Source organism: Salmo salar, chromosome 14, assembly GCF_965601325.2.
Source record: "Salmo salar chromosome 14, fSalSal1, whole genome shotgun sequence".
Classification (NCBI taxonomy): domain Eukaryota; kingdom Metazoa; phylum Chordata; class Actinopteri; order Salmoniformes; family Salmonidae; genus Salmo; species Salmo salar.
This window is the reverse complement of record NC_138304.1, coordinates 74,094,459-74,118,866: the sequence shown is the minus strand read 5'-3', so window position 1 is coordinate 74,118,866 and position 24,408 is coordinate 74,094,459. Positions and strand designations below refer to the sequence as shown.

Here is a 24,408-nt window from a genome sequence, read left to right as displayed (position 1 = left end):
CCGGGACCTCAAACACCGCTTCACCACTGCTCCCATCCTGGTTCATCCTGACCCTTCCCGTCAGTTCGTGGTGGAGGATGATGCGTCTGATGTAGGAGTGGGGGCGGTCCTGTCCCAGTGTTCTGCCCTGGACCTGAAAAGCTACATCACTGTGCCTTCTTTTCCCATCGCCTCAACGCCACGGAGAAAAACTACGATGTGGGAAATCGTGAGCTTCACACAGTGACGATGGCGTTGGAGGAATGGAGGCACTGGTTGGAAGGGGGCGGGAACACCCGTTCATCGTATGGACCCACCACAAAAATCTGGAGCATCTCCACACCGCCAAACGCCTCAACTCCAGGCAAGCTAGATGGGCCCTGCTGTTCACACGGTTCAACTTCTCCCTCTCATATCGGCCGGGATCCAAGAATGTCAAGCTGGATGCACTGTCTCGCTGTTGTAGCCCCACGGCTATTACCCCGGAGCCCGAGACCATCCTTCCCACCTCGTGCCTGGTGACGGCACTCAGGTGGGGTATAGGGAAACAGATCTGGGAGGCGCAGCGTTCCCAGCTGAACACACCGGGGGGGGGGGTCCAGATAATCGGATGTTCATGCCTGACACGGTTCACTCCGCGGTCCTCCATACTGGCCTACCACCCGGGCTCCTGCCGGACCCTGGCTTTTGTGCGTCAACGCTTATGGAGGCCCACCATGGTCCCTGACGTCTCCACATTCGTCGGCTCTTGCATGATGTGTGCACAAAACAAGGCTTCTCAACAAGCTTCGGCTGGTCTCCAACCTCTGCCTGTCCCTCACCGTCCCTGGTCCCACATATCCCTGGACTTTGTCACGGGTCTTCTCCCATCTGATGGCAACACCGCCATCCTGACTGATGGATCCGTTTTCCAAGGCCGTCCACTTCATTCCTCTCCCCAAACTACCCTCTGCCAAGGAGATGGCCCAGCTCATGGTACATCACGTCTTCCTGATCCATGGACTCCCGGTCAACATGGTCTCTGATTGGGGCCCTCAGTTCCTGTCTCGATTCTGGAAGGTGCTCTGAACCCTCATTGGGGCGTCGGCAAGCCTGTCCTCCAGATTCCATCCCCAGTCCAACGGCCAGTCGGAGTGAGCCAACCAGCATCTGGAGACAACTGTGCTGCCTGGTCTCCGCCAACCCCATCACCTGGAGCCAGCAGCTGGTGTGGGTTGAATACGCCCACAACACCCTTCCCTGCCACAGGCCTAACTCCTTTTGAGTGTTCCCTGGGGTATCAGCCCCTGCTCTTCCCTAAGCAGGGAGAGGTCGGCATACCTTCTGCCCAGATGTTTGTCCACCGCTGTCGTCGTAACTGGAGGAGAGCCTGGTCGGCCCTCCTTAAGACCACCTCCACGTATTGACAACAAGCGGATCGCCAGTATCGTCTCGGGCAGAAGGTATGGCTGTCCACCCGGGATCTGCCCCTCCGGGTGGAATCCCGCAAACTCTCCCCGTTTCCAATCTCCAAAATCACTAGCCTCTCTGCTATTCATCTTCTGTTGCCCCAGACCCTTCGTAATCACCCTTCCTTTCATGTGTCCTAATCATATTCATAACATGTAATCAAAAGCTGTATGTTTGGAATGTAGGATGTGCATATGCTTGTGTAAGCCTAACATGTGCAATGTTATTAACCTAATTTTTCAGAATATATTTATTTTTCTATATTTTATAGTGAAATAATTATTTGTGTTTGACGTGATTTTCCATGGCCATGTCATATACATCTGTTTTGAGATCGGTAATCCCCCCTCAAATCACCAGTGTAGCATTTCTCCCCAAAATTATCTGGGATTCGACCCCGGGCACCTAGCTCTCTGAAGAAAGCAAATGCCTTGATGATTATCTACTGTCCTGTATGGTAGGCTAGGGGATGTACTATGATTGACGTCGAAGTGGACCAATGTACTACTTACATCGCATCAATGTATGTCCTCCTCGACCAATGACAAGGTCAGTTTCCGGCATTTCTGTTTATATCCCACCTCTCATTTGTCTACTCTATCGCGTTTTTTGGGAGAGGAGCCGGCAGGTGACTGTGGGTCTTTACAGCATAGGTGCCGTTTTATGTTTCTGTATTTCATTTGAAGATTTTGTTCACTTGAAGTATTTAGAAATATGGCTTCCTTTTTGTCGCTCATCCCTCCTTTCTTGTTGTCGGTTCTCATATTTTCTGGAGCGGCAGTCGCACGGGGTGGTGTGCTCGAGCTAGGGGACGCAGATTTCGATTACCTGGCAGCGGAGCACGAGACCATGCTAGTGAAATTCTACGCTCCATGGTGAGAGAAAATACAAATGAAACATTTTTATGTCCATCCATTGTAATTTCTACACACGTAATGTCATTTTAGGCGAATATGTAAGTATAGTGATTGGTGTCGGCTAGGCAACTGTCCAAGATATATTCCGTTAGTTAGCCATCAGCTAATGTTAGCTAGCTATAGTAGTTCTATTCTCAGTATCGGCAATCATCTGCCAAATTGAAGGCAACTAGCTAGCAGATGGCCATATTTGCAAACAGTATTTGAGCAGTGGCCGTGGTTGTGTAAAATCACTGGGAAGTCAAGCCCCCCCCCCCCCCCCCCCACACACACACACACAAATTACAACCTGTTGTGACATTTGCGTTGTTTGCTCAATAAACCTTGTTAATTCCGAGACAAGAAGACACAGTGGCAGAATAAATTAAACCGCACCTTTTGTTTTATCACAAAACCGGATAGCAACCTCTGTCCAGTGAAGTCCACAAAGCATATTCCATGTAGAGTATCATACAGCTATATGGCCAACAGCATGGTCAAGCAAGTTAATGTTTCCGACATTTTCGGACCACCAAACAACTAACGTTATTGATTTGGAACCACAGAGTTACCGCAAATCGCAAAGAAAACAGGAGCTTCAACATATCTCTGCTTAGCCTAATACAGTGACATCTAAAAGATACCAAAAACGTTTTAGTCTATATTCAAAATAAGCTGAATATGATGTGGCTGTCCATGGTTCTGATTTCTGTGTGCGTTCGATTTATAGAGCTCTGCTAATGCCATCCTCCTTTTTCATGTTGTCTAAACGTGATCACCCTGTCATACAGTACACACTTATTTTTGGTTTTCCTACTAGGCTACCTGTCTAAAATGCTTGCTCGCTAGCCTAACTTCCATTCATGGGCAACGTTAGCTAGCCTAGTTAACATTAACCTTCAACATCTAGCTATATTGAACTTTCATCCTCTCAGGCCAGGGGCACAATAATGTATGAAGGAATGGTTGGATCAGAATCACCGTTATAATCATTGGCCAGTACAGAGAATTATGTAAAACCACAAGTCCAAATCCCTATCTCCATCCATGGCTAATTTAGAAAATTTGCCCATTTTTAACCAGAGGACAACAACACAACGAGATGCAACTGTTGTTTTTTTTGGTGCCAGGAACATCCACAGTTGAGCTCAATGATGATTGGCACATTTTTCATACTTTTTTTTGTCAAGGAAGGCCAGATGCTCGATGTTGGGGTTCCTGTCCTTGTTCCTTGTCAGTCATTGGTGAAACTAGGATTATGACAATATCTTTAATTAAATCATTCAAAACCTTTATTAATGTGATTGCAGACAGAAGTTGACAACAGGAACATAATGCATGTTTCCGAGTAAGTTCTGCATCAAAGAAAAGGTCCCATGTTATTTTATTAAACCCGAAGTCCAGCCATAGTGATGTCACTGCCTACGTCATTATCTTTTACTCATTAGACCAAAACCATGCCTACTCAACACTAAAACGTATTTATGTAGCTATCTAAAAGCTTAGCAGTAAATATCCAAGTTGATTTATAGTAGAATGTCTGACTAATCTCTTCTCTTACACTCCCCTGCAGAGTTTTGTCTTCACAGTCACACATTTCTCAGAGGGGTCTCTTTATAAAAGGCAAAGACCAGAAAACAATTGTGGAACAATACTGAACCTCTATAATGAATATATATTGTTAATCTGTAGTCTAGGACCCTATAAATGTAAGGAGGGTGGGGTTTTATAACCCCTCCCCTTCTATTAATACAACATAAGCATAATCAATTATTATAATACATCAAACATTTGGTACAGCCCCTATCATGACCCCTAGGTGAACCTCTAACACTTCCCTTGCCTTTAATGCTACAGGCGGCAACAATGTCATACTCGTTTGGACCAGACAGCATCAGATGGCCTACACGTAGAGAGACGGTGGTGCTGTTTCAATCGCTCGGATGCTTTCTCCTGTGAGATACATTCAGCCTCTTGCAAATTGAAGGAAAATTATGAAACACAGAGCGACGATAGATAAATAATTTTACGTTTTTAAACATTTTTCTTGGTACATTTTTTTGGGGGGGAAGCCTGGCTTCCCTTGGCATCCATGAATACACGTCACTGTATTTGAGGCTGAGCTATTGATATTATTCTTCAAAATTGGCTTACCTTGGTCGGTATGATTTCTTTTAAACCCCAATTTGCTTATGCCTTTTACAGGTATAACACATTTCTACCCACACAACTATGTTATCAATTGCATTGCCTGTAACTTGATTCTGATTCTGTTCCTTGCGTTATATCTACCTTAATCTGCTTTATGTTTATTTGCTCTTCAGGTGTGGACATTGTAAGAAACTAGCCCCAGATTTTGAGACCGCAGCCACTCGACTGAAGGGGACAGTTCCACTTGCTAAGGTACTTATGAATGCATAATAATGCATAACAAAATGACCAGGTGTTTGAACTCTTGCCGTCATCCAGGGTTAAACAATGTTAATTGGTAGTTGCATGCCCTGCATGGCCCACTCTCACTGCACCGGCATAGTGTAAACTTTGTTAACAGAATGACAGCACAAACCGTCATTCTGTTACCAAACTTGCATCTGACCTGTTCTTCAAGTGTTTTTGTAGGGCCTCCCGAGTGGCGTAGTGGTCTAAGGCACTGCATCGCAGTGCTAGCTGTGATACTAGAGATTCTGAGCCCAGGCTCTGTCCCAGGCTCTGACCGGGAGGCCCATGGGGCGGCGCACAATTGGCCCAGCGTCGTCCGGGTTAGGGAGGGTTTGGCCGGCAGGGATATCCTAATCTCATCGCGCACTAGCGACTCCTGTGGCGGGCCGGGCGCAGTGTACGCTGACCAGGTCGCCAGGTGCACGGTGTTTCCTCCAACACATTGGTGTGGCTGGCTTCCGGGTTGGATGGGCATTGTGTCAAGAAGCAGTGCAGCATGGTTGGGTTGTGTTTCGGAGGACGCATGGCTCTAGACCTTCGCCTCTCCCGAGTCCGTACGGGAGTTGCAGCGATGAGACAAGACTGTAACTACTACCAATTGGATTCCACGAAATTGGGGAGAAAAAAGTGGTGGAAAAATAGTGTTTTTGTGAAATTGTCTGTGGAAATTGTTGTGTACCTTGTGCATACATTATTTAACTTCGCAAATAATTGTTTTTTGTTTGGCATACTTTTTAAAGTAAAAAATCTGAGTCTCAGCATCACTGTGGAATTGTCCATAACCCAGGGGATATGTGTCACGTTGTATAAATGATTGGAGACAGGCACAGGAATATGTAATAGGGGGTTTTAATACTCCACCCAACAATACAACATGCCATGAAAAGGCACGGGGACGAAGCCCTAAACAAACACACATACAAAACACAGGGATGTAACCCCAAAAGAAGAGCGAGGGTAAACCTCTAATAAATACACGGGACGAGACCCGTAATAACAGACACGGGACGAGACCTGTAATAACAATACACGCAGCATGAAAGCCGAAACAACAAAGCACAGGTACTGTTGTGGAAATATTTAGTCAATAATATTTCTCAAATACCAGAGCCTGTGTGTTCAATTAGACTTTATTACAAAGTAATATAAGCCGAGCTTGTTCATGAAGTAACTCCCTTTCCAGCCTTTGCACACACTTTCTATACAGGTTTCATCCTTACGCCACACACACAGTAACTCCTCTTTATGTTAATGATTCATCCCCTCTGGCATTTAGCCACCATTATCTTTTTGCCTTGCACTAATTTTAGTTTGGTTTCATATTAGGGCATAGAAACATTAGAGCCATAGCAATGGTACAAAAATAAACAGGCATGCCCACTCCCTAGACAGTTGCATGTCTAATGGTGCCTAATGACCTAGACACACATTTAGAGTACACTTATCCTGCTGACTACTACGAAATGTGTAATGGGCACATATGTACTGGAAAATGGTCAGTAGTACTCACAAGGCCAACGGACTTGGGGAACAATAACTGACCAAGACAATGGTGAACATAGGGCACAATTGTACAATTACTAATCAGGGGAAATGGCCATACGTGTACGTAATGAGACAGTTCAGTGATGCCTAGAGGCCGGTGACATACAGTAGACCTCCGGAACCGGTACATGGAATCAGAAACAGTACGGGGGGGGATCTGTGACAATATGAGGTGAAACGGCTAATGTACTTTATGTTAGGGTTGGGCGATATGGCCTGAAAATCACATCAACATTTTTTCCGAAACTTATGGGCAATTCATGATATACAGTGCCTTCGGAAAGTATTCAGACCTCTAGATTTTTTTTCTCCACATTTTGTTACATTACAGCCTTATTCTAAAATTCAATAGTTTTTTTTCCCCTCATCAATCTACACACAATAACCCATAATGACCAAGCAAAAACAGTGTTTTAGAAATGTTAGCTAATTTGTTTAAAAAAAAAATGGAAATATCACATTTACTTAAGTATTCAGACCCTTTACTCAGTACTTTGTTGAAGCACTTTTGGCAGCGATTACAGCATTAAGTAATCTTGGGTGTGGCACACCTGTATTTGGGGAGCTTCTCCCATTCTTCTCTGCAGATCCTCTCCAGCTCTGTCAGGTTGGATAGGGAGCATCGCTGCACAGCTATTTTCAGGTCTCTCCAGAGATGTTTGTTTGGGTTCAAGTCCGGGCTCTGGCTGGGCCACTCAAGGACATTCAAAGACTTGTCCCGAAGCCACTCCAGCATTGTCTTGGCTGTGTGCTTAGGGTCATTGTCCTGTTGGAAGGTGAACCCAGTCTGAGGTCCTGAGTGCTCTGGAGCAGGTTTTCATCAAGGATCTCTCTGTACTTTGCTTCGTTCATCTTTGCCTTGATCCTGACTAGTTTCCCAGTCCCTACCGTTGAAAAACATCCCTACAGCATGATGCTGCCACCACCATGCTTCACCGTAGGGATGGTGCCAGGTTTCCTCCAGGCGTGACGCTTGGCATTCAGGCCAAAGAGTTTAATCTTGGTTTCATCAGACCAGAGAATCTTGTTTCTTATGGTCTGAGAGTCTTTATGGGACTTTTGGCAAACTCCAAGCGGGCTATCATGTGCCTTTTACTGAGGAGTGGATTCCGTCTGGTCACTCTACCATAAAAGCCAGATTGGTGGATTGCTGCAGAGATGGTTGTCCTTCTGGAAGGTTCTCCAATCTCCACAGAGGAACTCTAGAGCGCTGTCAGTGACCATCGGGTTCTTGGTCACCTTCCTGACCAAGGCCCTTCTCCCCCGATTGCTCAGTTTGGCCGGGCGGCCAGCTCTAGGAGGAGTCTTGGTGGTTCCAAACTTCTTCCATTTAAGAATGATGGAGGCCACTGTGTTCTTGGGGACCTTCAATGCTGCAGAAATGTGCTGGTATCCTTCCCCAGATCTGTGCCTCGACACAATCCTGTCTCGGAGCTCTACGGACAATTCCTTCAACCTCGTTGCTTGGATTTTGCTCTGAGATGCACTGTCAACTGTGGGACCTTATATAGACAAGTGTGTACCTTTCCAAATCATGTCCAATCAATTGAGTTTACCACAGGTGGACTTCAATCGAGTTTTAGAAACATGTCATGGATGATCAATGGAAACAGGATGCACCTGAGCTCAATTTCATGTCTCATAGCAAAGGATCTGAATACTTATGTAAATAAGGTATTTCTACCAACCTGTTCTTGCTTTGTCATTATGGGGTATTGAGTTTTTTTAATATTTAATCAATTTTAGAATAAGGCTGTAACATAAAATGTGGAAAAAGTCAAGGGGCCTGAATACTTTCTGAATGCACTCTACAGTCATGGCCAAAAGTTTTGAGAATGACACAAATATTAATTTCCACAAAGTTTGCTGCTTCAGTGTCTTTAGATATTTGTCAGACGTTACTATGGAATACTGAAGTATAATTACAAGCATTTCATAAGTGTCAAAGGCTTTTATTGACAATTACATGAAGTTGATGCAGAGTCAATATTTGCAGTGTTGACCCTTCTTTTTCAAGACCTCTGCAATCCGTCCTGGTATGCTGTCAATTAACTTCTGGGCCACATCCTGACTGATGGCAGCCCATTCTTGCATAATCAATGCTTGGAGTTTGTCAGAATTTGTGGGTTTTTGTTTGTCCACCCGCCTCTTGAGGATTGACCACAAGTTCTCAATGGGATTAAGGTCTGGGGAGTTTCCTGGCCATGGACCCAAAATATCGATGTTTTGTTCCCCCGAGCCACTTAGTTATCACTTTTGCCTTATGGCAAGGTGGTCCGTCATGCTGGAAAAGGCATTGTTCGTCACCAAACTGTTCCTGGATGGTTGGGAGAAGTTGCTCTCGGAAGATGTGTTGGTACCATTCTTTATTCATGGCTGTGTTCTTAGGCAAAATTGTGAGTGAGCCCACTCCCTTGGCTGAGAAGCAACCCCACACATGAATGGTCTCAGATTGCTTTATTGTTGGCATGACACAGGACTGATGGTAGCAGTCACCGTGTCTTCTCCGGACAAGCTTTTTTCCGGATGCCCCAAACAATCGGAAAGGGGATTCATCAGGGAAAATGACTTTACCCCAGTCCTCAGCAGTCCAATCCCTGTACCTTTTGCAGAATATCAGTCTGTCCCTGATGTTTTTCCTGGAGAGAAGTGGCTTCTTTGCTGCCCTTCTTGACACCAGGCCATCCTCCAAAAGTCTTCGCCTCACTGTGCGTGCAGATGCACTCACACCTGTCTGCTGCCATTCCTGAGCAAGCTTTGTACTGGTGGTGCCTGATCCCGCAGCTGAATCAACTTTAGGAGACGGTCCTGGCACTTGCTGGACTTTTTTGGGCACCCTGAAGCTTTCTTCACAACAATTGAACTGCTCTCCTTGAAGTTCTTGATGATCCGATAATTGGTTGATTTAGGTGCAATCTTACTGGCAGCAATATCCTTGCCTGTGAAGCCCTTTTTGTGCAAAGCAATGATGACGGCACGTGTTTCCTTGCAGTTAACCATGACTGACAGAGGAAGAACAATGATTCCAAGCACCACCCTCCTTTTGAAGCTTCCAGTCTGTTATTCGAACTCAATCAGCATGACAGAGTCATCTCAGCTTTTGTCCTCATCAACACTCACACAGTGTTAACGAGAGAATCACTGACATGATGTCAGCTGGTCCTTTTGTGGCAGGGCTGAAATGCAGTGGAAATGTTTTTTGGGGATTCAGTTCATTTGAATTGCAAAGATGGACTTTGCAATTCATCTGATCACTCTTCATAACATTCTGGAGTATATGCAATTTGCCATCATACAAACTGAGGCAGCAGACTTTGAAAATTTATATTTGTGTCATTCTCAACTTTTGGCCACGACTGTATATCTTGATTTTACACTGCATTTCAAAAAGTCAGCAATAATCGAATGAATTGTGAAGTTATACCTAGGTAAATATAAGCCTTCCACAACCATAATACCCACTAATCATTTAATTAGTCTATCAAAATAGTTTAACCTGTTTTTTTCTTTCTTTTTTTCTTATCACTGATCTGGCTTTCAGGTCTCTATGAAAATGCCCTTTTTATACAAATTTAACTAGAACCATGCATAATGCACATTCAATACTGATGGGTTCTGACTTGTGGGTTCTGCCTTCTGACTTATTCATGTCACTGATGGAGAGGGGAATGTATAACATTTACATTCTGTCAGGATATGTTATTGTTAGCCATAAGGGATCCTCTGGGAGGAGAAGAGATACAGCCTGGTACAGGTCAACATGACAGCCGTGAGTTGGGGGAGGAGTGAGGAATTTGGGCAGAGGTCAGGTTCGATGAAGTGCGGAAGAACATGTGTAACTAATCTTTTGGATAGCAACAGAGGTGTATTGTCTGTTCAGATGTGTAAGGAGGGGCTCAGCATAAGAGAAAGGGTTAAATACCTGTGCTTGTGTGAATGTTCTTTGTCTTATGCAGCTGTATGACCCAGTGGGTGAATAAACCTGGTTTAAGATTTACTAATCGTCCGTGAGTGTTTTACTCTATTTAGAACCTAACACTACTGACTAAATTCTTGTAGCAGGGCATTAGGCTTTAGAAAATTCACACAAGTCTCATCAACAATCTCTCAAGCCCACGTGCTAGTGATTAGCCAGCTAATCTTTACATTTCAAGGTTCGCCAACTTGGATCTATTTGCTAACTAAGAAAGATTAAACACTCTTCTGTCCGTCTCCAATTGTTGAAACGCATATTAGCCTGTCCAATTTGTTCAGATGTTGAAATCAAGTGGCCTTCCTTATTTCTCAGATTGAGAATGAGTTGTCAATTCCTTATATAATTGGGTTTTTTTTTCTACGAAACATATAAAACACAGACTAGACAGCTAGTATAACAGTCTTTGGCAAACATGCTGCTAGCGCTGCGTGGGTACCCCCATTGTCGCGCACAGCAAACTGAGCATTCATTTTCCAGAATCAATGTTAATTGATACTCTCGTTTTAGTAATGTCTGCTCTGTGTGCAGTTTGAGTAGTTGAGACATAAAAAAGGGTATCGTTAGAAAAGTTAACTTCTCCTCTATTACAGTAACGTCTCAATGTGTTTTAGTGTCCATATGACCCATTCTGTTGGACCAAAATGCAAATAGCGAGTTGAAACCGTTTGACATAGAGGAAGATGTGATCTCACAACTTTGTTGGCGTGAGGGGGAGGGGCTTGGTGTGTGTGTGTGTGTGTAAACTGTAGAGGAAGAGGTGAAGCGATAGGTTTCACTCTCGATAAAATAAGGCCAATGCGTTTCCATGGGCTTATTTTGGACCTAAGCTTGTCGCCTGCCTTCCCGCCTTTGGGACAACTGCTCCCATTGTTAGGGCGGAGACGTGCATCTTGTCATTATATACTGATCTCTGGTGTAAATGGGAAGGTTCACTTTGTACAGAAGGGCGAAGGAGACGAGACCAAAAATACAACATGAGAACAAGCGGACATAAACCATTTTTTTTTACATTTCTTTTTTTTTTTTATGATTCTTGCAATACAGGCATTTGGAATATCGTGCAAAAACACAAATTTGAATGAATCAATATATTGCTCAGCCCTACTTTACATTGCCTCTAGCATCTCCATTTCATTATCTTTCTGCCCAGTTTTCTCACACATTTTGCTTTCTATCATATTTTTCTATCCCTTTCTTTCTCTCTCCTCTCACATTCCCTCTTTCTCTTTCTACCTCCCTCCTTCCCTATCATCTCTCTCTCTCACCCCTTAGGTGGACTGCACAGCGAACCCAGACACATGTGGCCGTTTTGGGGTCACAGGGTACCCCACACTCAAGATCTTCAGAAATGGAGAAGACGCCTCGTCCTATGATGGGCCACGCTCCGCAGGTGTGTGGTTTGAATGTTGTTAGAGTACACTAATTATGTAGGCCTATTAATGAATTTGTCTGCATACACACAGATGGCATTGTCCACTTCATGAAGAAGCAGGCTGGACCCAACTCTGTTACCCTGCGCAGGGAAGCAGATCTCGAGGCCTTTGTCAACCACTTTGACGCCAGTGTAGTGGGTAAGTAGTTCTCTAGAAGAGGATAGTTATCTGGACTGGTCAGTGTTTCATGGAAAGAGCAGGTGTTCTTAATGTTTTGTATACTCAGTGTATATGCATTAGAGCTGGGCAATATGGCCTAAACATCCTATCTCGATTTATTTTTTATTTTTTTCAAACTTATGAGCGAGTCACGATTATATCTCCATTAAAAAAAAAAAAATCTAAAAAAAAATCTGATCAAGTGTTATTTGTCACATGTGCCGAATACAACAGTGAAATGCTTACATACAAGCCCTTAACCAACAATGCAATAAGCTTTGTTGTACAATTTTTTAAGGTAAAATACACTTCATTTCAAACACTCTGCAATAATGTAATGAATTCAGGGCGTATGAAATTAGTCTAAATATATGCCACAATAATTTGATTATTTTATCAAAATAGTTTAACCTGCTTTTTAGCAATCACTGATCTGGCTTTCAAGTCTGTCTATGAAAATGCCCTTTTTGTTACAAATCTAACTAAAACCATGTGAATAATTCACATTCACTAATAGTGACTAACATCTTGTAGCAGGCATTATAAACAATCTCTCAAGCACAAGCCTACATGCTGGTGAGTAGCCAGCTAATCTTTATATTTCATATTTAGCCAACTTGGATCTATTTGCTAGCTAACAAGGCAGAACAGTTGAATTTTTCTAAACACACCCTTCTCCAACTGTTTGAACAGTATGCTAGCCTGTCCACTTTTTTCAGATGTTGAAATCAAGTGGCCTACCTTATTTCTCAGAATGAGAACAAGTTGTCAATTCCTTATGTAATTGTGTTTTATACTTATTGCACAATTATAAAGCACAGACTAGACAGCTGGTATAACAGTCTTTGGCAAAAATGCTGCTAGCAGTACATGGTGCCGCAATATTTGAGCATTCATTTTCCAGAATCAATGTTCATTGATACGTTTGTTTTTAGTAATGCCTGCTCTGCGTGCAATTTGAGTAGTTGAGACATAAAAAGGGTATCGTTAGACAGGTTAACTTCTCCTCTATTACAGTAAAATAATGTCTCAATGTGTTTGTGTCCATATGACCCATTCTGTTGGACCAAACCTCAAATGCAAATATCGAGTTCAAACCGCTTTTCAGGATGGAGGAAGTGATCTCTCAACTTTGTTGGTGTGGGTGGCAGGGAAAGGGGCTTGGTGTGCATGTGTGTAAACAGAGAGGAAGAGATGAAGCGAGAGGTTTCACTCTCACTAAAATCTGTCCAAAATAAGCCCAAAGCGTTTCTTGGGGATTTATGCTCTGGAATCGTGAGACAGAACAATATATCCTCGTGAATAGCATCCCCGACTTGTATAGCGAACAAAAGTCCATGCATGGGCATCTTGACCCTCACAGGTAACGGCCATTTGGAGAGCTCATGCTGGGGAATTTTTGAGTCGTTCAGTCAGCATACTTTCCTGTCGGATAAACAAAGAATTTATGTATGAATCATAAAAAAGAAACGGGTACTAATGGAACTGTATGACAACGGTCCAGTTCGTCGTGAACCGTGCTCCAGGTTTAACCTGCTATGTGTGGTCTGAGTTCCGTAATGATTTAAATAGGCTACATGTCCCAAATTATTGCTCAACATTAGCCTAATATGATCCACTAATGCTAGCGAGCCTCAGGAACAGCTACACAGACGTGAAAGAAAGGGAAACGGAATGGAAGGAGATGATGCAAAATGTAAGCTACAAATTGAAGAAAACGAACACGAAAGTGACAGTTCTAAATGTATGTGTTTATTACTGATGGTGGCTGCCGACAGTGGCTAATATTTAACATGATACAAATTGTCAAATGAAACCAGTCATATGCTTCCATATGACTGGTTTCATTTGAATCTAGGGATCATAAGGAAAAATGATCTAAAACATGTATTTACAATCTCCTTCTCCAAATGTATTACTAATTTACCTAGCTCTTATCTATAGCTGTTATCCATTTAGGAATTACAGTGCATGGAGAATGCTGTTATTTCTATCGGGGTAAAATGGAAGTAGAACCGGTAAATTCGCTCAACCTTATTCATGGTTTCCTCGCGTGTAATGGTGGTGGAATTATGAGGGAATAAAGTTGAGGTCAGAATACGGTGTATCTGTACACTCCTCCGCCACACCTTCATTACTTAGATCTCCACCCCGAACAAATAGCAGGTGAATAGCATGCTATTCTCATGCTTAAGTTCAAGTTCAGAATACGCATAGAGAGAAGTGCATTAAAAGGGAATTCCATTCCATTTACGTGCGCTTAACCCGGGTTAGAATTGGCTGCCATGTATATAATAGTGTGGATAATAATAATCTACCTCATAGTGTGGAAATGTGTTTATAAAACACAGGAAAATCACGTTTTTGAATGCACCTTTTTCTCCCATGGCTGCAACTCCCCAATGGGCTCGGGAGGCGAAGGTCGAGTCATGCCTGCAGGCGCCCGGCCTGCCACAAGGAGTCGCTAGAGCGCGATGAGCCAAGTAATGCCCCCATTGGCCAAACCCTTCCCTAACCCGGACGAAGCTGGGCCAATTGTGCACCGCCCTATGGGACTCCGATCACGGCCGGTTGTGATACAGCCCTGGATCGAACCAGGGTCTGTAGTGACGCCTCTAGCGAATATTATTTAATGTCCTTAGACCGCTGCGCCACTTGGGAGCCCCCTGCACTGCCCCTTTAACTGGCTCCCTGAATCTGTACTTTTCACATAGGTTATAAATGATTTAATGTCCCCTGCTCTGAAAAGCTTGTGAGAGGTCAATACAACATGGTGGAAGACGACACACTAGATGTGTTGGAGAGCTCTAATGTACTTTCTCACCATACTTCTCTCTCCCCTCTCAGGATTTTTCTCTGGGCCTGACAGTGGTCAGCTGGCAGAGTTTCTGAAGGCGGCCAGCGTCATGAGGGAACACTTCCGCTTCGCCCACACCATCGACATGACCCTGGGCCTCAAACACGGGGTGGACACTGAGTGAGAGCAAGAGAAAGGGAGGGAGGATGGGGTAGAAGGAGGGATAGGGAGAGAATGGGAGTAAGTGAGCGTGATAACCATGTAGAGTTCAATCAGGATTCTTAGTGCTGGGCTAGAGCAAAATTGTGTACACCCAGGAATGGATTGAGAAACACTGCTATGGTGTGACCAAACGACTACATTCTTTTCCCCGTGTCTCTCCAGGCGTGTTCTGCTGTTCAGACCCCCAAGGCTGAGCAGTAAGTTTGAGGAGAGCGTGCTGCACTTCACTGAAACGATCACCACCCACACACTGCGGCGCTTCAACAGAGACAACATGTAAGACTACTACTCGAATGTCTGTGTTACTTTAATGTCTCTTTTTTCTGCATCTCTTTCTAACACTTTCTCCCTATCATATCCCTATTCGTCTTTTCATTTACATTTTTTACAGGTTAGTCATTTAGCTGACGCTCTTCTCCAGAGCGACTTACAGGAGCAATTAGGGTTAATTGCCTTGCTCAAGGGCACATTGACAGATTTTTCACCTAGTCGGCTTGAGGATTCGAACGAGCGACCTTTCGGTTACTGGCCGAACGCTCTTAACCTCTACTTGACTGTCTAACATTATTGGTCTTCCTTTTTACTGTTTTTGGTCAGTTTCGGAATGTGCCCCCATCTGACCAATGAGAACAGAGATAAGCTGAAGGGGCAGGACTTGTTGACTGCGTACTATGATTTGGACTACCTGCAGAACCCCAAAGGCTCCAACTATTGGAGGAACAGGTTGGTACCACAACACTTTAAACCAGTGATTCTCAATTGATGGGCCACGGTAGGTTTTCAATGGGTCACGGGTGTCGAAGTAAAAAAAAAAACATTTAAGTATCACGCCCCCAAAAAAGAGAAATTCAATCCGTTTTTTAAATATAGAGCTATTAGCAGTGCTATTTAGCATTTGGTTGATTTTGAGGTCGGTCTCAAACCAGTGAGTTTACCGATATTCTCCATTAAGAATATGTTGAATGGAATTATTGACAATGAATAGATAGGAATATTGTCTTATACTTACGACATTTACTGTCAATATAGCTACAAAACATTTTTTTACAGATTGCATTTCGGGAGAAAAAAAAATTGCAATGTGAATATTGGGTCCAGACAACCTGGTTCAATGTGGGTCTTGAGGCATATTACTGTACATGGTGGTTGGACAACTTATAAAATGTGACCAAGTAGTAAGGTAGATATGTGTGTATATTCGCTTCGGAAAGTGTTCAGACCCCTTGACTTTTTCCACATTTTGTTAGGTTACAGCCTTGTTCTAAAATGTATTAAATAGTTTCTTCCCCTCATCAATCTACACACAATACCCCATAACGATAAAGCAAAATGGGTTTTTAGACATTTTTGCTCATTTATTAAAAAACACATATTTCATTTACATAAGTTTTCAGACCCTTTACTCAGTACTTTGTTGATGCACCTTTGGCAGTGATTACAGCCTTGTGTCTTCTTGGATATGACACTATAAGCTTGGCACACCTGTATTTGGGGAGTTTTTCCCATTCTTCTCTGTAGATCCTCTCAAGCTCAGGTTGGATGGGGAGTGTTTCTGCACAGCTATTTTCAGGTCTCTCCAGAGATGTCTGATTGGGTTCAAGTCCAGGCTCTGGCTGGGCAAATCAAGGACTTGTCCTGATGCCACTCCTATGTTGTCTTGGCTGTATTGCTTAGGATCGTTGTCCTGTTGGAAGGTGAACCTTCGCCCCAGTCTGAGGTCTTGAGCGCTCTGGAGCAGATCTCTCTGTATTTTGTTCCGTTCATCTTTGCCTCGATCCTGACTAGTCTCCCAGTCCCTGCCACTGAAAAACATCCCCACAGCATGATGCTGCCACCACCATGCTTCATCGTTGGGATGGTGCCAGGTTTCCTCCAGACGTGACGCTTGGCAATCAGACCAGAGAGTCTTGTTTCTCATGGTCTGAGAGTCTTTAGGTGCCTTTTAGCAAAGACCAAGCGGGCTGTCATGTGCCTTTTACTGAGGAGTGGCTTCCGTCTGGCCACTCTACCATAAAGGGCTGATTGGTGGAGTGCTGCAGAGATGGTTGTCCTTCTGGAAGGTTCTCCCATCTCCACAGAAGGACTCTGGACCTCTGTCAGTGACCATTGGGTTCTTAGTCACCTCCCTGACCAAGGCCCTTCTCCCCCATTTGCTCAGTTTGGCCGGGCAGCCAGTTCTAGGAAGAGTCTTTTTGGTTCCAAACTTCTTCCATTTAAGAATGATGGAGGCCACTGTGTTCTTGGGGACCTTCAATGTTGTAGAACCCTTCCCCGGATCTGTGCCTCGACACAATCCTGTCTCTGAGCTCTACGGACAATTCCTTCGACCTCATTCCTTGGTTTTTGCTCTGTCAACTGTGGGACCTTATATAGACTGGTGTGTGCCTTTCCTAATCATGTCCAATCAATTGAATTTACCACAGGTGGACTCCAATCAAGTTTTTGAAACGTGTCAAGGATGATCAATGGAAACAGGAAGCACCTGCGCTCAATTTCGTGTCTCATAGCAAAGGGTCTGAATACTTATGTAAATAAGGTATATCTGTTTTTTTATTTTTAATACGTTTGAAAACATTTCTACCAACCTGTTTTCACTTTGTCATTATGGGGTATTGTGTGTAGATTGCTGAGGATTAAAAAAAAATAAAAATTAGAATACGGCTGTAATGTAACAAAATGTGGAAAAAGTGAAGGGGTCTGAAGGCACTGTATTATTTCCTGTGGCGGTCCTCATGAGTCACTTTCATCATAGCGCTTGATGGTTTTTGCAAATAAAGAAAAACCCTTGAATGAGTAAGTGTGTCCAAACTTTTGACTGGTACTGTATCTCTTATGCGCTAACTCAAAATGACACAACGACTAGGTTCCAGTTTAACAACGTTTACTTCACCGTATTACCACAGTACATAGTTGCCATCACACTCAGGCCAGGTTCATCTCCAGTGAGACTGCTGCGCAGGTGTAGAAATATAGGGATACTTAAAACATGAACTTAACATTATGTATGTATATTCGCTTATATTATTTATTTTGATTTAGATCTTATCCTTCAAACAATACATGTAATATCTGAGCCCCAAATATTGTATACAAGGTGGTATATTAAGTCACTTGCCATTATTATTGGTTAATGTCTTTCATTCTCTCTCCTCAGGGTGATGAAGGTGGGTTCTCAGTTTGCGTCCCAGGGCCTGAGTTTTGCCGTGGCCAATCGCAGGGACTTTGTGGATGAGCTGGAGGAGGAGTTTGGTCTGGGTGCGTCAGACGGAGGAGATCTGCCCTTTGTAACCATCAGAACACGACAGGGATTCAAGTACACCATGAGGGAGGAGTTCACGTGAGTTACATAGAACCTCAACTACGTCTAACTTCTGAGTTTTACCGCATATAACCCTACGACCCTAATTTTAACCATGAGAACATGGTCGTGAGTTACAGCAATATCAGACCCCTATCCACAGACAATCTCTCATCCTTACCCAAACTCGAACCATCATCTAACATTAACCCTTATCAAAGAGGGTGATGTGGGCTGGATAATGCCATAGAATAATTGTTGTTGAACCTATTTAACAGGCGAGATGGGAAGTCCCTGGAAAGATTCCTCGTGGATTACTTTGCTGGACGACTAAAACGTTACATCAAGTCGGAGCCCATCCCTGAGAAAAACAAAGGCCCCGTCAAGGTATGTTTGTCTATGTGTACGTGTGTGCATTTCTATGTTATTATTCAATACTCAATCACAGTACATTTTTGTTAATTCTCATGTTAATTCACACATGTACTAAGTAAGCATTTCACGGTAAGGTCGACACTTGTATTCGGGGCATGTGACAAGTAGTTTGATTTGACTTAATTTCTCTGGGTTTGTGTGTTGCGCCCTCTTGCAGGTAGTGGTAGCGGAGTCATTTGAGGAGATTGTGAATGACCCGGAGAAGGACGTGCTGATTGAGTTCTATGCCCCCTGGTGTGGTCACTGTAAGAGCCTGGAGCCCAAGTACAAGGAGTTGGCAGAACAGGTGAGCAAGACTACACACATTCATACAGATTCACCATACAGCAGTCATACAGAATCACTTCTGTCCCTTCTTTGGACACTGTGTTAACTAACCTCCAGATGAGCTTCAATGCCATACAACTCTCCTTCCGTGGCCTCCAACTGCTCTTAAATGCAAGTAAAACTAAAGGCATGCACTTCAACCGGTCGCTGCCCGCCTGTCCAGCATCACTACTCTGGACAGTTCTGACTTGGAATATGTGGACAACTACAAATACCTAGGTGTCTGGTTAAACTGTAAGCTCTCCTTCCAGACTCGCATTAAGCATCTCCAATCCAAAATTACATCTAGAAACGGCTTCCTATTTTGCAACAAAGCATCCTTCACTCATGCTGCCAAACATACCTCGTAAAACTGACCATCCTACCGATCCTCGACTTCGGCAATGTCATTTACAAAATAGCCTCCAACAAATTGGATGCAGTCTATCACAGTGCCATCCGTTTTGTCACCAAAGCCCCATATACTACCCACCACTGCGACATGTACGCTCTCTTTGGCTGGCCCTCGCTTCGTACTCGTCGCCAAACCCACTGGCTCCAGGTCATCTACAAGTCTCTGCTAGGTAAAGCCTCGCCTTACCTCAGCTCACTGGTCACCATAGCAGCACCCACCCGTAGCACGCCCTCCAGCAGGTATATCTCACTGCCCAAAGCCAATTCCTCGTTTGGCCGCCTTTCCTTCCAGTTCTCTGCAGCCAATGACTAGAACGAACTGCAAAAATCACTGAAGCTGGAGACTCATATCTCCCTCACTAGCTTTAAGCACCAGCTGTCAGAGCAGCTCACAGATCACAGATCACAGCACCTGTACATAGCTCATCTGTAAATAGTCCATCCAATCTACCTCATCCCCATACTGTATTTATTTATTTATTTATTTATCTTGCTCCTTTGCACCCCAGTATCTCTACATGCACATTCATCTTCTGCACATCAATCACTCCAGTGTCTAATTGGTATATTGTAATTACTTCGCCACCATGTCCTATTTATTGCCTTACCTCCCTTATCTTACCTCATTTGCACACACTGTATATAGATTTTCTTTAACTGTATTATTGGCTGTATGTTTTGTTTATTCCATGTGTAACTCTGTTGTTGTGTGTCGAACTGCTTTGCTTTATTCTTGGCCAGGTCGCAGTTGTAAATGAGAACTTGTTCTCAACTAGCCTACCTGGTTAAATAAAGGTGAAATAAAAAAAATGCAACATTTTAAATGATTTAAAAGTGTTAAATTCTGGAACAGAATATTTTTTTATTTTATTTACTGCCACCGTTCACGATTATGGCTTTCCTCAGAACAATTGTATGCCATAGTACAATTTTCAATGTCAATAAATTAAGGAAAAGAGCTAAAGCCAAGTTAAGCCCTTTGTTCTCACTGAGTAGGTTTATATGCACAGTAATAATTCAATATTAAACTGATTATGGCAGATTATGCAACAGTCATGTAAACACCGTACTCTGCTTATCTTAATCAGCGTAAGGTCAAAATCGAAGTAAGCATACGCCGATTAAAACACCTGGTTTTCTGAGCAATCTTTCATATTATTAGGACATGTAAACACGTTAATCGGCGTTCCAGCGGTGCATTTGATCTGCAGATGTGCCAGCACCGGTAGAGCAAGCCTCCCTCTTTAGCGCGAGAGAAGTGAGTTTGGAACAACAAGAATTTCTGTGTCTTAGAAAAAGTTTTCACATGCAAACTTTATATAGCCGAGCTCAGAATCAAATATACTTCCCAAAAATAACATGGTCACTGTGGTAGAAAGTTTATTTTGATTGCAGATTTTGTGCGTTTATCAAAATCCGATCAGGGGCCCTGATTTCAGATGTGTCCATGTAAAAAGGATTATTCGGGAAATCGTTCTTCTTGCAAAGCATGTAAAGGTTTCAATCAAACTATTATATTAATCGGACTAGCCACAAAAATCACATTATTGTGTGCATGTAACCCTAGTCATTGGTTGATTCTCCTGTTTTCTTCTCAGCTCTACTCTGACCCTAATATTGTAATTGCCAAGATGGACGCCACAGCCAATGATGTTCCACAAGGCTTTGATGTGCAAGGGTGAGACGCCACATTTCATCACCTGGTTGTCCTTTCCCTTCTATCGGGACTCACTTATCTTTCCATTTATTTTCCCCATGTTTCTTTTCATTCATTCATTGTGTTTCTCTCGCTCTCGCTTTTATTGTTCTGTAGGTTTCCCACCATCTACTTTGCTCAGGCAAGCAAGAAGGACCAGCCCAAGCGATATGAGGTGAAGTGTCCTTACACTGTTATTACCATTTTACACAAGTAGACACAAACTAGTCATATACCAGTGTTTCCCATATATTCAGTTAGCAGTGGCAACCTGCCACTCCAAAAAATATGATATAAAATATATAGAGATTTTATACAAAAGTATGTGGACACCCCTTCAAATTAGTGGATTCAGCTATTTCAGCCACAGCCATGCAATCTCCATAGACAAACATAGGCAGTAGAATGGCCTTACTCAGTGACTTTCAACGTGCACCGTCATATGATGCCACCTTTCCAACAAGTCAGTTCGTCAAATTTCTGCCCTGCTAGAGCTGCCCCGATCAACTAAGTGCTTTTGTTGTGAAGTGGAAACGTCTAGGAGCAACAACAGCTCAGCCGCAAAGTGGTAGGCCACACAAGCTCACAGAACAGGACCACGTAGTGTGTAAAAATCATCTGCCCTCGGTTTCAGCACTCACTACCCCATCTAACACTTTTGGGATGAATTGGAACACTGACCCTGAGCCAGGCCTAATTGTCAAACATTCGTGCCCGACCTCACTAATGCTCTTGTAGCTGAATAGAAGCAAGTCCCCACAGCAATGTTCCATTATATAGTGGAAAGACTTCCCATAATAGTGGAGGCTGTTATAGCAACAAAGGGGGGACCAAGTCCGTATTAATGCCGACGACTTTGGAATGAGATGTTCAACAAGCAGGGGTCCACATACTTTTGGTCATGTAGTGTATATTTTTCTGCCAAGATGTGCTTTTAAAGGGATAGTGTCAGATTGACTTTTTCTACTTACCCAGAGGCAAATTAACTCATGGGTACAATTTTTATGTCTCTGCGTGCAGTTTGAAGAAAGTTGCTAACTTGCGTTAGCGCAATGACCAGACGCAATGGCTTGCGAAACTACTCCTGCTACCTTTGCCACCACTGCTGAAAAAAAATCCTAGGGGAAACTGCATGTATTGATGTGATGGGTTCATGATAGGGGCTGCACCAAATGTTTGATGTATTATAATAATTGATTATGCTTATGTTGTATTAATAGAAGGGGAAGGGCTATAAGTCCCCTTCCCCACTATATTTATAGGGTCCGAGACTAGTGTGTGTGTGTGTGTGTGTGTGTGTGTGTTTTAATATTGTTCCACAGTCTTTTCTAGTCTCTGCCTCCTTATAAAGAAACGGTCTGAGAGATGTGAGTTATTGCATGGGGTCTGTGAGAAGGCACCTCAAAGATAAACACACAGAACCCTGCAGGGGAGTGAAAGAGTTAAGAGACTAGTCAGACATGCCACTATAAATCAACTTGGGGAGTGGACATTTTACTGCTGAGCCTTTAGATAACACTGAAACTATTGTTTGTATAGCTGTGTATGCATGGGCTTGGTCTCATGAGTAGAAGGTAATGACTTATGCAGTGACATCACTAGGTCTGGACTAAAGGCTTAATAAAATAACTTGGAACCTTTCTTATTTTGCAGAACTCAGGAGAGACATCAGTTGTATGTGTGATGTTTGATCTTTGACTTCTGTCTACAGCTGTATTTTGATTAAAATTGTTATGATTTATAAGTTCACATTTTGAGTGTTCCTTATTTGTTAAGCAAAAAAACCAGAGCACAGAATATATCAAAGATTTTATGTTGGGTAACAAAGGGAGCTTACAATGTTTTCCTCTAATTCCAGGGAGCTCATGAAGTGAAAGACTTCATCAAGTACTTGAAGAGAGAAGCCTCGCACGTCCCTGTTGTCAGCGGAGTGAGAGAAGACCTGTGAACAGAAGTAAGGCGATGGCAGGGGTGTATTATGGGAAATGTAGCTTGAGACCCCTGGAATTACAGTTGTGGATACTCACAACTTCTGCTAAGATTCTTTATTTCTGATGAAATGACACTCCAAAAACCTAAATCTACCCACAATAATTTCTTTCCTTGAAACATTAGTTTTGAAAGTCACATGATTGACTCTCCAGGAACAGAGCCCCTTGTAATTGTTCAGGAGGAGAAATACCTTTTCTACAGAGGAAGAGAAAACAACAAAGATTGAGGACTGCCGACCTCTAATGTGAAGTGATCTGGAAGGGAGATGAGGTTGATTGTCTTGGCATAAGACTGAACCAAACCTTCCCAATTTACTTTCATAAAAGGACAAAATCAAAATGGGCATCAACTCCACGAGGAGCAGTTTGGTGCAGGTTTGTCATGCATCAAATACCATGAGATGAATGGGCGCTGTATAATGACACTGTAATAACACCTATTTGTTTCTAGGTCTTGACTTACCACCTGTATCTCAGAACTATAGGTCTTCTTCACCACTATAAGCCATACCATCCATTCCACCAAGGATAACCCATCAACACCCCTAGATTGGCAGCTAATATTGAGCACTCTTTTGCATTGGCATTTCACAAAGCAGGAGCAAGGAGTTGGTCAGCTAACCTTGCTTGTGTAAAATAGTCTGAATAGCTTCATATTAACTAGTTCCAAAAGGTACCCACTGGTCTTTTTATGTGTACTTGAGCTACAGAGTTGGTGTCATTCCAGACAGCACCAACAACCAACCAACTGCTCACCGCCTATCTGCCTACTGACTGCATACAAAACCCAAAACATCCCCACTCATTCTCCTTTTTTTTGTCCATGCAAATATCAAATGAAGCATTTTGGAAATACTGTAAAGGCAATATTCAGATTCGTGGCAAAAATGACAAGTAGCCACCATGGTCTTCTTGAAAACAAATGTTTGCACTTTGTTTTTGACTATTCCGGTTATTATTTATGTTTCTATCATTATACGCCATTTTCCCAGGATTTCTTTTTTAGAGCAAGTAACTTCTGAAAAGCGTGTACCATGTTTGGATTTGACTATGAAGGACAGATGTGTGTTATTTATCATATTTCTTATATAGTATAGGCAATACAGTAATTAACATGCTTTGTACTGTACATAATGTGTGAAAACATATTTGCAATATTAATTGTCTCTTTTTTGACAGAGCCTTATTTATTGATGTACATTTTATTTGTTGCAAGAGTTTGGCACTGAGGACCCATTGTCCTTCCACTTTATTTTTGATCTGCTAAGAAATATTTGTCTTTGGCGTTTTCTCACTTAAAAGATGCTGAAACCATTTAATAAAATTATTGACTTCGATGTGTCTTTGACTTTCTTCTGGCTAATAGTCAGACT

At 43.0% G+C, this 24,408-nt stretch overlaps 1 protein-coding gene across 2 annotated transcripts; it reads left to right on the top strand.

The window, feature by feature from the left end:
• Positions 1-1,802: 1,802 nt before the first annotated feature.
• Positions 1,803-24,372, top strand: LOC106569891 (protein disulfide-isomerase A3). 2 transcript variants are annotated; one of them, XM_014141607.3, is made up of 14 exons: positions 1,803-2,081; positions 2,210-2,303; positions 4,649-4,727; positions 11,557-11,674; positions 11,748-11,855; positions 14,724-14,853; positions 15,058-15,171; positions 15,493-15,618; positions 18,050-18,232; positions 18,472-18,580; positions 18,786-18,914; positions 20,947-21,026; positions 21,162-21,219; positions 22,903-24,372. In XM_014141607.3, exons 1-14 carry the CDS (start codon positions 1,928-1,930, stop codon positions 22,990-22,992), a joined length of 1,572 nt encoding a protein of 523 aa, XP_013997082.3. In that variant the 5' UTR covers positions 1,803-1,927; the 3' UTR covers positions 22,993-24,372. The 2 variants fall into 2 exon arrangements, with proteins under 2 accessions (XP_013997082.3, XP_013997083.2); XM_014141608.3 differs by having other exon boundaries at positions 1,811-2,303.
• Positions 24,373-24,408: the final 36 nt, after the last annotated feature.

Excerpts from the sequence above, each read along its gene's own strand:
- LOC106569891 (XM_014141607.3), top strand. The coding sequence starts at position 1,928 with ATGTACTACTTACATCGCATCAATGTATGTCCTCCTCGACCAATGACA. Across the intron at positions 15,619-18,049 it reads TCCAACTATTGGAGGAACAG|GGTGATGAAGGTGGGTTCTC; the intron begins GTTGGTACCACA and ends CTCTCTCCTCAG. Across the intron at positions 18,915-20,946 it reads ACAAGGAGTTGGCAGAACAG|CTCTACTCTGACCCTAATAT; the intron begins GTGAGCAAGACT and ends TTTTCTTCTCAG.